The sequence below is a fragment of the Carassius gibelio genome, chromosome A4 (genome assembly GCF_023724105.1).
Source record: "Carassius gibelio isolate Cgi1373 ecotype wild population from Czech Republic chromosome A4, carGib1.2-hapl.c, whole genome shotgun sequence".
In the NCBI taxonomy this organism is placed as follows: Eukaryota; Metazoa; Chordata; class Actinopteri; order Cypriniformes; family Cyprinidae; genus Carassius; species Carassius gibelio.
Window position 1 is genome coordinate 22,837,837 of NC_068374.1, and position 14,378 is coordinate 22,852,214.

Below are 14,378 nucleotides of genomic sequence, written 5' to 3' on the forward strand. Positions count from 1 at the left end.
ATATGTGACAAACCAAATGTACCACAGACCTGTTGATGTTTAACCCATATCATTTGTAGGCTGACTGAGCGATCTTAACAACCAAAATAAAATGATGTAACAGTTTTCTCTCCTGGTTTTGGGACAGTGAGGTGGAAGTACATTTATCAAACACCATCACCCACTGTCCCTCCTCTTCTTTCCTTCATCCAGTGGCGTTTTATTTATGGATTAAGCCCTTGTGTGGCACTTCATCCAGCTGTAATCCATTCTGCGGCCTTCTACAGACAGTCTCATTTATAAGGGTTTAGGTAATAGATGGCTAGAAAATGTTCATGATTTATGGGGTCACAGTTTTAGCAACCACTGACTGTCCAGTGATGAAGGACTGAACCCACTGAAATGATTCCTTTGACCAAACAGGTCACCAGAGAGGGTCATTAATATAATCAGTTGTAAGACAAAGAAAAAAACAATAAAATTCGCCTCAGAGTACCAAAAAAAAGAAAAGAAAAAAGTAACATTTAGAAATTTTCATTTTTTCCACTGTGGTCCTAAATTTTATTTATTAAATATAAGACATTTTTATAAATTAAATAAAAATTTATAGTTAATTATGTTTTTATACTTAGATTTAATTTATTGATCATATAATGTATCATGTAATGTTTTAGCAAATACCATATTTGTTGTATTTTATGTTTGTAGATCATTCAAAATAATAACAATAAAAAAAAAAAAATAATAATAAAAATAAATACTATAAATACAAATAAATACTATTAAAATGACACGTGCAGTTTCTAAGAATAGTGATCAATGTTAATTCTACTTCTAGAAATTCTGCAATTGTGCATTATTTTTTACAACCATAATATATATGTGATTCTAAATCGGGAATAAAAAAAGTTCTCAGATCAGTTCAGAGTAGAGCACAGCCTTGACAAACAGTGAGTAATTTTGTGTTTTGTTCAGGTACGAGAGAGATTGCGGGTGTCACTAGAGAGGGTCTCTGCCTTGGAGGAGGAGTTGGCCGCAGCCAATCAGGAGGTGAGTCACACATGTTCTGATTTCTGTAGTTATACAGCAATATGCACCAAAAAGGAGTTAAGTAGACGTAATAAACATGCTATATATGTTTAATTTGTTGCTATGATGTTTTGTATTTGCTTGATCTCATTAGTGTGAAATGCAACAGAGCAAATAGTACCTTGTGTATTTTAGTGATTATTTTGGTATTGGCAGTCCAGATGATGCAGTTCTAGCTGAAAAAGCTTCAAACTTCTCAAATAACTTTTTTTTTTTCTTTTAAGAGATATTTAATGATTGTGAGATTGTGTTTCTGATTTTGACTGCACTGCGAGTTCTGCTGTGTGTTATAACGTCTCTGTTTCTGAATGAACACTCATCTGATCTCTTCGGGTCATGAGAGAGGGCCGCCTCAGATCAAAGAGCCGGACAGACGGCGAGGGGAGAAGAGGTGAAAGCAGTTATTTAAAACAAGACAATGACTCAGTACTTAGACAGATAAAGAGAGATAACAAATAAATCATACAGTATGTAAAATATCTAAAGACTCACAGCAACTAAAAGCAAACATAATAATAGAAACATTTCACTTTCATCTCATGGGCAGGTGTGTTCTGGGAAATTAAAACATTTCAAATGAGGCTGCTTTTAAATTTCAGCTCCCCAAGGTTACTTCTAGTGGTCAACCGATATTGTTTTTTTTCTGACAGCCGATGCCGATATCTTGGGTGGCTGAAAGTCGATATAAAGCCGATAAAATTGTATTTATTTTAATTTATATTTTAGAAATTTGAAAATGGATTAAAAATAAACTTGTAAAATAACTGTTAGCAATCAGTGATAGACGATGTCATCATCTATCAGCCCAACCCTATTGGGAATCATATTTTTTCAAATAAAAAGCCAAGATAACACTCATTTTTCATACAACACACAGTGAAAATGACAAGTGCATAAATCGCAGCATAATTTGAAATCACGAGTTTAATGTTCATGGCATTCAATTTGCACGGACCGAAAGTCATGCAGAGAACATGAAATCATGCAGATCACATGAAAATCTCACAACTGGGTTTGACACATTTTGCAAGGTTTGTTTAATTTAATGTTCATTAGCCATTCAAAGATTTGTTTAAATGACGAAATTCGTATTTGCTGAATGCTGAATGCAAACGATAAAGTATTACAATGTTTGCCTTTCTATTACTAATAATATAAAAACACTTCTATCCGTGTTAAACACTACTGTTATTAAAAGTGGCTAACAGGATGAAGAATGTGAGCTGTAGAAACAATGCTATATATGCAAAAAATATATGTTTGAGTTATTTAACAATAAACATATTGAAATTGTATCCTAGTTTGTGCAATACATATATTTGAATTTGAATGTTAAAAGTTCATATTGCTCTTGCTCCATTCTGTTTTGTTAATATAAATCATTTATAAAACAAAAAAAAATAAGTGGTATCGCCCATCCCTAGCTGCCACTCTCAGCGCCGTCAAAATAAAAGTTTCAATTATTATTTTTATTAACAGCAACTGTGAGAAAAGGGAAACTGTTGATACATTAGAAAAAAACGAACCATGTACCATGAACAATTAAGATTGTTACCCTCTCTGTTCTTCAATAAATACGGTGTAATTAAGTCATGTGGAAAGTGTAGCATACTATTATTTGAAACATTTATTGTTGCATACAGCAGATTGTTTCAAATATTAATACGAAAATGAAGAACAATATCCAGTATAGAAGATATTCTAGGATGTTTCTTTTTTTTTTCCTGTATAATATGCCCCTTTCACACTGCACGTCGAACCCACAATATTTCCGGAACATTGCCGGGTCGCCTTCTGTGTGAAAGCAACCACGTCCCAGGATTGATTACCGCATTGAACCCGGGTCGGGGACCTAGTAACATTGCGGGGTTCGACCCGGGACGAGCGCTGTGTGAACAAAAGCCAGATCTAATTCCGTGTTGAAGTGATGACGCGCGTTATCGCGCGACTCTTTTACCGGCTGTTTTGAAGGAAGATCAACGTTCGCAATGAAAACACATGTGCAAACTGTAATGAAGCAGAGATCAGTTAGTTCCTTACTGTCCGTGCTGACGCAGAGATCGTTTGCTTGCTTCAGTGAAAGTATAATGTGCCTAGCGTTTTCGACTCGTACATTACACACCACGCCCTGATGTCACGTGTCGTTACGGGATCTTCAAGGGTTGTGTTTGAAAGCACGCACATATACCGGGTCATCACTGGCAGTGTGAAAGTGCAAAATCTAGCGACCCGGGAACAATTTCAGGAACACTTTACCTGTCTAATTGCCGGAATGGCAGTGTGAAAGGGGCTATAGTATTCAGTTCCTAAATTTTATTATAGCTTTCACATATTTTAGCTCTCAGTGCGTTCTCAAAATTATGAGTGCTTAATGTCTGCACAGGCATAACTGAACTATCTCTATTTCAAGTTCACATTAATATCTCACTGTTAGAGGGAGCAAAATGTTGTTTTACGCAACCCATTCAGGTGAGTCACAAAGATGAATCGGGTTCCTCTGAAGTAGCTGTCTTCTGTTTGAAACAAACTAGTATTTCAGGCACCGCTGGGCTCGTACGCGTGCTGCTTTGATGAGACCAAATGAACGACATCAAAGCAGACATGCTTACTTTCATTGGCCTCCACTTCTCATTTACCTTCATTTGCAAGTTGCCTCAATATTCCGGCTCTTTGTGGGGTCAGAAGGTGTGGGATTATTTGATCTTCAGGCCTCAAAAAATGACAGACAATTCCTTTTCTTAGCCTTCTGAAATGCAAAGCCCTTTAATTGCTTCCTGAAAGGAAAGTGTGACGAGTGGTGATAAATCAAACCTCCATCTATCTTGCTTTCTCTGAGCTTACAGTGGACAGAGTGCCCGTTAGTCTGGAGAGAACACAATTTGGTTTGTGTTGGTGTGACAGTGCTCACCAGTCAGATAACCTGCTTTAGAGATGCTTCTAGAAGAATAATAGGTTATCTTATTAGGGATTATATACCAGCGGCCATGGTCAGCAACTTTTGTGGCTATATTTCAATGCGCTTCATTTTTACATTTATTGGGCTGTGGAAGCTTTGTGCCGGTCTAGATATACAGCATTTCTTAACTTACATATACTATAAGACCTAGTGGATGTCAGTGTAGTATAAAAGTATAAAACGTTCCATGTTTTTTTATTTAAATCATTTGGTACTAACTTCAGTACTATGGTATATATAAACTACCATGGTATAACAATCAACAGTATATTGTACTTTTTTAAAAGGGATTTTATTATGCAACAGTAGGGTACCAATAGTAAAAATAAGGTTATTTGTTAATTTATTATGTTAATTTTTATTATAACTTGGGTTGCCAATGTTAACCTGTCAGCATTTTATTTTAATTTTATTTTGTATTGATGTTTAGGGGAAATTTCGCCCCAAAATTTTAAATAGTTCATGTAGTACTGTAGAAAGGCTGAGATAGTATTAAGTCCATATAATGCAAGTGAGTGGGTGCCCAAAAGCTGATGCCCCAGAAAAATGATGGTAATCCATATAGAATTACCCAACACACACCCTTAAGGTGATTCATTACTATATTTGAGTTTGTACGATCTCATTCGACTGTTTGTGGCCCACTGATGGTTAGGTTAATTATGGGGTTAAAGATAGACTTTCATACTTACTGTTCTAAAAATCTTATATTTCCATGTGAATTCATACAAAATAGCAACCTCGTAAAATCTTTATTCTTTCTAACAAGATCGGGCTGATATGACACCAGTGGATGAAAGTCTTCTAAAGTGAAACAAACAATAAGTGTGTGTGTAAGAATGGTAGAAGTTATAGTTTTCGCTTTGGAGATCGATTTCCTGTTTTGAAGTTTTTTTGCAGCGTTGAGCAATGTAGCCAATCACAGACATATCTGATGATTTCTTGAATCAGAGGCATCTCATTATAGCACATTGTTTATATATATATATATATATAGTTAGAGGACCCTCTCTAATTTAAGTAGCACCCTGAGTGATTTGATTCTGGAGCTGGACCTGAGTGGTGGATGAAGTACTTGAAAGGTACACTTCAATAAAAGTACAGATATCTTACCAGCAAATGACTTTGGTAGAAGTTAAAGTCACAGTTTAGAATATTAATTGAGTAAAAGTTTAAAGTGTATAATATTTATTGTACTTAAGTATGAAATTTTTTTTTATAACCCAGATTGCACACGTATGTCTGCAAGATGTCTGTTAAAAATCGCTTAATCTCGAAAGCATCTGCTGTGTAAAAACTTCTGACAGATGTGTCTAGTAAGTTTTAGAGTCATTCTAAATCATAAACATCTTAAAGACACCTTCGAAGCGTCTGTTTTACATCTAACAGGAAACATCATATTGACATATTGCAGATGAGCAGATAGTCAAAAAAATACATCTTGCAGATGTAAACACAGAATAGACGTCTCTGTGACGTGTGCTATCAGTTATTACACATAAGTAATGAAATTAAAAGTACATGTAAATCCAAAATAGAAAAGGAGCCAATAAATATTAAAATTGCTCTATTCACAGTTTAAGCAGCAAGATTGTGATCAGTTTTAACTGTTTCTTCCATTTTGTGTCTTTGGGTTAGCATAAGAGCCACTTCATCTGGTACAAAGACTAGACAGTGAGAGCCACTCATTTCCAACATTTCTGCCACAATAATTCCTGTCAGGAGAGCTACAGTACTGTACATTTGCAATTAAAAACTGATGGAAAATTGACCGTGCTTGCTGTTGATGTGCTACATGTATGAAGCGAACACTTCTAAGCTGTCTAAGTTTGATTTATGATGCAGTTTTTCTGTATGCTTGCAATTTTCATGAAGTTGACGTTATATATGAACATCATACAAAAATTACTGTGGAAGAACACATGCACGCACTCACACACTCCAGTAAAAATATGATTTGGTCTGGCCATTAAAACAGTATGAAAATATGTATATATTTGGAACCTCCAAAAGGACACCAAATAACCAAATAATACAAGGAGCCCATATACGCATATTAAATAATTGTATAGTGTGTGTGCAGTGCAACAGCAAAGAGCTTTTTTACATTTTAGAGAAGTCAAGTTGCAATACCGAAGAGGACCACATGAAAAAAACCTAAACCAACCACCTGCTGACTGCATATATCTACTACAGTCCACAGATCCATTCAGTACAACTAAACACAGCAACATAAACTTGACAAATCAAAACATTATAGTGAATGTGTGTGGAAACACGCCTTTACTTTGATTGCAATCTTCATCCATCAAAACTTTACTAGCGAGACACTGATTATCCATTTGAGAAAACATATTTTTTATGTGTTGCGTTGAAGATCCGCTCAGTCTGTACTTCACACAGTGCGACGTGCTAGTGCTAGTGCTCTTATGACAGAGCTTGAATTTAAAAGCGAAACATACTGGAATGAATAATTAACTGAAAACATAACACAAGTCCCTGTTCTCTCTGCAATCTAATCTGTATCTGTAATGAGCAGTGTTTGGAATAACGGCGTTTAAAAGAACGGCGTTAGGTTACGACGTTATTTTTTCAGTAACGGGGTAATCTAACTAATTACTTTTCCCGTCGTTACAACGCCGTCAACGTTACTGAACGTTAAATGCGGTGCGTTACTCTGCATTGATTTAATAAACTATGCAATCCGAACGCACCCCTGGCTCACACAGCGAGTGAGGAGGTGGGTTAATAACGAGATAAGCGATTATGATTGGCTAAGGCAGAGTCATGTGTTTCATGGTAGCCAATCAGAGCCAGTGTTTTTACACACATGCCCACACACGTGCATGTAATGTGTACATGTAATGTGTGACACACATCTACAAAGCTAGTGGCCCAAAACACTTTTCTTACAAAGATAATACTTGAAGTGCAGGATAAAACTTGCTGTCGGTTGACGTACAATAAATATTGAAAGTTATGTACGAACACCTGTCTGTTCTACTCATTTTAACTGACTTGTGAAAACTGCAAAGAAAAAAAAAATTATCTGACATATAGCAACTTTTTTTTTTTTTTTTTTACTGTAATGCAAATAGTTACTTTCCCTGGTAACGAGTTACTTTTATTATAGAGTAATTCAGTTACTAACTCAGTTACTTTTTGGAACAAGTAGGGAGTAACTATAACTAATTACTTTTTTAAAGTAATGTTCCCAACAGTGGTAATGAGCCTGGCTTCCTATATATTAGCGCAATTTTGCACCGATTGTTTAAATGCAGTCACTTACTGGATCATTGGTCTGGAAACTTTCCCAGAGTTAAGCAGCTTAAAATGATCTGATCGCAAGCAGAGAATCAAATTGGGTTAAAGGGTTAGAACAGAAATTGAGCTTCAGGTATTTCGCGTTAATCGTATGCATTAAAGTTGACAGCCCTAATAGAAATAGAAAACACGTCATATACAAATAATAAAGTTTGGATGAGACTGGAAATGTTTGTTGCTTCCAGGTGATACAAATAAAGAGTAATACCGTCTCTCTTACTATTTATTTGCACTAGGCAGTAAAGTAGTAGTAGTAGGCTAATATTTGATGTAGTAGATGAATATCACTTTTTTTAGGATTTTTTGCGCCAGTGACGTTTATGTCAGGATGATAATATTTTCCTATTATGTCTTTACTGTTTGGTATTTTATCTGGCATAAAGTGTCCTACCAAACAACACAGTACAGTGTGTTTTGATATTAATGTTGCTGGTTATTATTTGGGGATTAACTTTCTCTGAAATGTGCTTTTGCAGATTGTGGCCTTAAGAGAGCAGAATGCACACATTCAGAGGAAGGTGGCGTCAGGAGAAGGGGCTGAGGACTTGTTGGAGGGAACTGATACCCAGAAAGTTCATGGCAAGGTGGGGGACCAGGCTCTAAACTGCCTTAGAGTGGTTAATAGTCTATACAGTCAGGCTTTGTTTTATTAATGCTAAAAGTTTGGGTCAGTAAGATTTTTGTTGTTGTTTAAAAATATATATATGTGAAATGAATTTAAAACAACTGTATTTTATGTATTCCTGTGATGGCAAGGCTGACTTTACCGGCAATTTCAGTCAATTTTAATGCTTGCTTGCTCGATAAAAGTATTAATTTATATTTAAAAAAAATAAATAATTAAAACCCCAAACTTTTGAATGATGCTGTAGCTAACTGGTAACTAGACCTGATTTATTTTGATGTACAGTCAGTTAATTGGAAAAGAAAGAAACTACAGAAAATAGTTTTGAACACAGATGTGTACAATGAAATCAATAAACCTTCCTCTTTACAGTCTACACACACTCATCCTGTCAGACTGTATTTCTGGATCACATTTAATGTGCCGTTAAACCAGTCATAGCAAAATCACATTCCTGATGAAAAGTTAACAGGATGAGAAGAGAGCCATCGTCCTCTCACTGTCACCAGTAGGTGCAGTGCACGACATTAGATTGTGACTCATACAAGAGAAAGCTTGGCACTTAGCCAATTAGCCAAATGAATCTCCCATGATGCTCAATAGATTTCGTAGCAGTACTGACAATATCCAGGTCCTCTGGCACTGATGCATGGGTCCAGCCGACCAAACAGAGGTCACCATAAACCGGCTTTGCCTGTACGGTACAAACTAATCTGACCCTCCCAAATAGAAACAAAAAATCTAAAAAGACCAGAAAAAGAAGAGACAGTGAGAGGGAGTGAAAAAGTGAGAGTGAGTCATTATCAGGCCCTGCAGCCAGCCCAGAATAAACCACGGCTATTCTTTGTCTTGTCATTCTCATCTATTTACGATCACAGAACCCTTTTCTGGTGAAGTCATGTCGATGTCTCTTGGCTTCACAGCTTTGACAGAGTAAACTCTGTGTGCTCTGCAAATGATTTTATCACCCTTCTGTCTTGGTGTCGGCACCATAAATTAACCAGGATATAAAGTCTAATTTTAGTGCACTAGACATGTCAAGTTTTAGTGTGAATATGTGTCAGAAATCTTTATTTTAGGCATGGCAGAGGAACGATCTGCTGAGCCTCTGTTTCACACTCTGAAAATGCAATTAGACTGAACAGACACACATTTGCATGCTGGGAGTTCAACAATCCAGATAAAGAGCCCTTTGCTAAATGACCGTTTCAGTGAATGAACAGATGAACTAGCGGAAACATTAAACCTTCGAACTGGTCTAAAATAATAAATAAATTATAGGTCTTTTCTTTCATTCGAAAATTCTCAGTGTGCCGTATTTGCATCTGTTTAGTTTAAATTAATGTTGATTTAGTATTACAGTATCGGTTTATGGTTTTAACATTTAATTGGTAATTAATGATATGATTATTGGACATCAGCTTATTTTAACACAGACATATAGTATCTATTTTTATTATTATCTTAAACTAAACAAAAATGAAAACTAGCGCCTTAGAAACTAGCTAAAATTATTTTATTTTTGTTTTTTTTGAATGGTTTTAGTTTTATTTAAATATTATAACCCTGATGATAATAATATGCGTTTGTACTGAATCAACAGATTCTGTTATTTAATCTGTTGAATCAATCTCAGAACATATATTTTTTGTGTCTGTTATGTGTGTTTGGGCTGCAGCGGTTGTCTAACGGGTCGATGGAGTCGGGGGACGAGGCCAGTCAGGTGGTGGAGCTGCAGGAGCTGCTGGAGAAGCAGAACTACGAGCTGGCGCAGATGAAGGAGCGCATGTCCTCGCTGTCCTCCCGCGTGTCCGAGGTGGAGCAGGAGCTGGAGACGGCTCGCAAAGACCTCATCAAGAGCGAAGACGTGAACAACAAGTGCCAGAGAGATATTAAAGAGGTGCAGCATTGGGTGTATGTCGAGCCTCTGTCTCAAATCAGACATTAATCTGGAATGCAGTGCAGTTCAGTGGCCCTGTGCTTGTTCTCTGCACAATACAGTTGAATCTAATCGAATCTATATTAGGCTGTGTCCGAAACCTCATCTGACAGTAGTAATCCAAACTGTATGTTTTTAAACATCCTTTGTACTCAAATGCAGTTTCTTTAAACCGTGCCTTCATACTAAATTCAGTCTGTTGCAGCACTGACTGACTGAAAGCAAAGCAACTGCCTTCAGTTTCGGACACAGCCTTGTAACATTGATAATTAGCCACAGCTGGACGGATTCTGGGAAATGTCTGTTGGATTGGAGATACAGCTATTGATTAAGAGAGAGGTTGTGGCAGCCTGGAGCAGTGTGTGTGTGTGTGTCTGTGTAGGAATGTGTGTGTTTGCTTCTGTGCATATTTGTCCTCAAGCCTGTGTGTAATTATAGGCAAGGATTTTTGATTGACAGTAGACCGTTACACCTGCGGGCTCTATCCTAGGTGTGTGTCTGAGAACCACTAACCTACACTCAGAATGTGTTTGTGTGTACAGGCGATGTGTCAGAAAGAAGACATGGAGGAACGGATCGTGACTCTTGAGAAGCGCTATCTCAGTGCCCAGAGAGAGTCCACGTCACTACATGACATCACAGACAAGCTGGAAAACGAACTGGCCAATAAGGAGGCGTTCCTCAGACAGGTCAGGTTCTGACCACTTGTGTTCCAATTTCATTTTCTTTTAAGCATTTTTTCCAATTGCTTTGATGTACTGCAATACCTTAACTGCGTAGTGCACAGATGTTTTGAACTTGGCCACTGGCAGACCGTCATTCCATTCGTAATTGAACATCGAGATCATGGTCAGCATTGACACCATTTCATATCTTGCCAAATGATTTACCAGGAGTTCTGAGAAAAAGTGCTGAGAGATGTGAAAAACAAAACAAAAAACAAAACCGAGATTTGGAGCCAAATTACAGGGGGGTAAAAATGACTTCAGAAAGATGGCAGCAACATTTTTGTTTTATTTTTAGACAGAGATTAGTCTGTTAGTAAAATCTGTTAATTCGAGTGATTTTTGTTGCATTTTATCCCAAAAATGTGAAATATGAATTTACATTTGAATTAATTCATTTAGCAAACCCTTTTATCCAAAGCGACATATTATATATATAAAAAAAGATAATTTCATGTCAACTCATCATTTTAGTTAATGATTAACATCAATTTATATTTTGTTTTCATTTATTTTTATTTTATGTTTTAGATTTTTTTATATATTCTATTTAAGCAAAAATAAATTACAATTTATTTTTTCATGTAATATGTAAAATTTTATTTTATTTCAGCTTTATTTCATTTAAAGAAACCTATTTTTAATTTTGGGATTTAACAACATTATTCCATACAAGGTAAGTGAGTTGAAACAGTATGCATTTATCACCCTCTAATAAGAGTTTATTTGTTCCAAGAACAGCCAGAAAAAGTCAGTTATGTGATTTTGTTTGTTTGGGCACACTGAAATTGGCCACAATGATCCAATTGTTGCTGTGGAAGCTGGACTGTCCTATATGTCTGAAATATGAGGATAAACTCAAAAAAGCCTGATCAGACACTGTGTGTGTGTGTGTGTCTGTGTGTTTTTCCTCCCACAGATGGAGGAGAAGAACAGGCAGTTACAGGAGAGGCTGGAGTTGGCGGAACAGAAGCTCCAGCAGACCATGAGGAAAGCTGAGACTCTGCCTGAAGTTGAGGCTGAGCTAGCACAGAGGATAGCAGCTCTCACCAAGGTACTGTACTGGATACCTCACGCGCACACACACACACACACACACACACACACACACACACACACACACGTTCTGCATTTAATGCAAACCAGTGGAACTCTGTAACTAAATTATCATTTGTTTTGAAATTAACAAGAAGTAAACAAGAAGTTATCACTTCTTATAAATTAAGAAGTGATAACTCAAATTAACTGATTCATTGAAGTGAACCATCAGAACAAACTGTTCACAGAAATGAATCAGACAAACAGTAATACTTGTGAGAGAGACGTCAAACTGCAATTCATGTTTGGTTCAGATATTTAGGCTAGGGGTCAAGGGCCATTTTTGAGGTGGTTTCTCCTATTGACCACTGCATATTAAGGTGCTCTAAACATTTTTGGTTTGTTTGGTGCAAAGCATAACATTGCATTTAGTGTACAGTACATTTATTATGTAGATTCATCATCATAAAAACATAAGGAACAGTAGAAAGAAATCTCTTTCAAACTTGTGTAGTGTACTGATAAGATTGCTTTGAAAGGTCAATGTAATTGAAGGGTAAAATATATCAGTATATTATTTGTCTGGAATGTGTTAACAGATTTTACGTAATTTTCACAAAGCACAGAATAATTACGTAATTTTGTGTATTTATTGCTTACTGTACATAACTTAGATTAAAAAGTCATATAATTAACTTCAGAAGAATTTGCATTATAAAATGATGTTGGTTATATTAAACTTTATAAAAACAATATAACATTGTTATTTTTTTATTCTTTCTTTTGAAAAGTGTTATTTGTTACATAATTATCTCGTTGAAAGAAATATTGCATTATTATTATAATTTTTTTGTTGTTGTTCTTTATATATAAAAATTTATTATATATAAAATATTATATTGTTACTTTGTTATAACATAAAAATATGATTAACTAAATTTGCATGGTTTGGTCTTTATACATTTTTATTTGTTTTATAATTAATATAATGTCATTTATATGATAAAATTTCCTGTGCAACTTTTGTCCCTTCTTAAAAAAAGCTGGTACATTTTTTTTTATTAAACTGGAACGATTTCGACCTAAACCTGAATGAGAGGTGAGAGGCTGGCAGGTGGTTTCTCACTATGACCACTGCCCCTGAAAGGGTAAAAGAAAAATTAAGCATGTACAGGTACAAGACAGAAATTAAACTCTTGTTCATTCTTTAAAACACTCTACTGTGGAAACATGGACAGATAGAAATGACTCATACTCTGTTCATTATTAACCTTGTTTGGTATTTCTCTGTATTGTGTGGTTTGGTAGTCTGATAAGGAACCTAAACTCCAGGACATGAACTGCAGTCTTAGGAAGGTGGGGCTGAAAGCTTCTCTCTCTCTCTCTCTCTCTCTCTCTCTCTCTCTCTCTCTCATTCACTACACTCTGTCTGGCTGGGGGTCTGTTCACTGCTGGTATATTTCAGTTGCATGTGATGCTCAGCTGGGATTTTCTTCTCTTTAATGAGTTGCTGACAATACTTGGTTCTTTCTGTTCACCCAGGAGAGAACAGAAGCTTAAGGAAATATGCGTTCCTTCTCTTTACCTGTCTGTTCAGCCATGTCTGTGGTGTTTGGTGTGACGGCAGCTTATAAACCAAACTCACAATCTCATAAATCTAGATGAAGATTTTAGCCAACATCATAGTCATGGTTCATGGGTCTTTTCTCTGCTGGTTTGAGCTAATTTCTGGCTTAACATATTCTTGTCTGACAAAATACAATGTGTGTGTTTGTTGTTCAGGCGGAGGAGAGACATGGCAGTATCGAGGAGCGTATGAGACATTTAGAGGGACAGCTGGAGGAGAAGAACCAGGAACTGCTCAGGGTCAACATTACTTTATATCACTACATAATATGGATGTAGCAATTCACTCAACTCACAATTCAATTCGATTCAGGATACTGATTTCATGATACAATGTTCTCATGATTTAAAAAAAAAAAAGAATAATTCGATTTATTATTTATGCAAAGGTGTCCTTTTATTATTGCTTAGACAAAATGCTGCACATTTCGTTGTGAAACAGAATTATTAAAATTACATTGAAATTATAAAATAAACCCCAAATTTAATCTAATAAACAAGACAAAAAATATCTTTAAATAAACAAAGGCTTTGCCTGTGCCTTTTCCATTCAAAATTAGAGGCAACAACTGCATCAGAATCCAAACAAAGATGTTGAATACATGCAGCTTGAGCAGTTTTTAAAATCTAAATTGATTTAACAATTTAAAATATTAAAACAAATACAGAAGGCTCTGACTTTAGTTTTGTTAAAATATACTACATAAAACATCTGCACGAAACAAACACAGCAGTAGCTCTGAATGAGACGCAGATTCACTCTCTGACAGCAGGAGGCGCTCATGGAACAGCAGCGATACAGCGTTTCCCTGGTTACCTCTGTAAACACAGGGTTCATAGTGGTGCTGGAAATCCTTGAAAATGTTTGATTTTTAATGCAGTGTTTTAAAAAATAAAAAAATGCTTGGATTTAGGATAAAGTGCTTGAAAATGCAGTTCCATTGGTTTCATAATAATTTGCTTTCTTACGGAATAGTTAATATTTTTTTTTTTTTACATAAAATAAGCAGCGTGTGTGGCTGTAGTGTGATCTTTATTAATGCGCGTCCTCTGATGAAGCAGAGCTGGAGATAAAAA

At 35.9% G+C, this 14,378-nt stretch overlaps 1 protein-coding gene across 4 annotated transcripts in view; it reads left to right on the plus strand.

The window, feature by feature from the left end:
- Positions 1–14,378, plus strand: part of ppfia2 (PTPRF interacting protein alpha 2) — a 145,133-nt gene that overhangs the window by 103,251 nt on the left and 27,504 nt on the right. For 3 of the 4 annotated variants that reach the window (XM_052577221.1, XM_052577230.1, XM_052577239.1), the window contains exons 5-10: positions 955–1,029; positions 7,825–7,932; positions 9,652–9,873; positions 10,455–10,601; positions 11,557–11,691; positions 13,458–13,541. In XM_052577221.1, the coding sequence (XP_052433181.1) occupies positions 955–1,029; positions 7,825–7,932; positions 9,652–9,873; positions 10,455–10,601; positions 11,557–11,691; positions 13,458–13,541 (771 nt within the window). Of the gene's footprint in view, positions 1–954; positions 1,030–7,824; positions 7,933–9,651; positions 9,874–10,454; positions 10,602–11,556; positions 11,692–12,983; positions 13,032–13,457; positions 13,542–14,378 lie in introns of all 4 variants that reach the window. The other variant, XM_052577212.1, reaches the window with a different exon arrangement.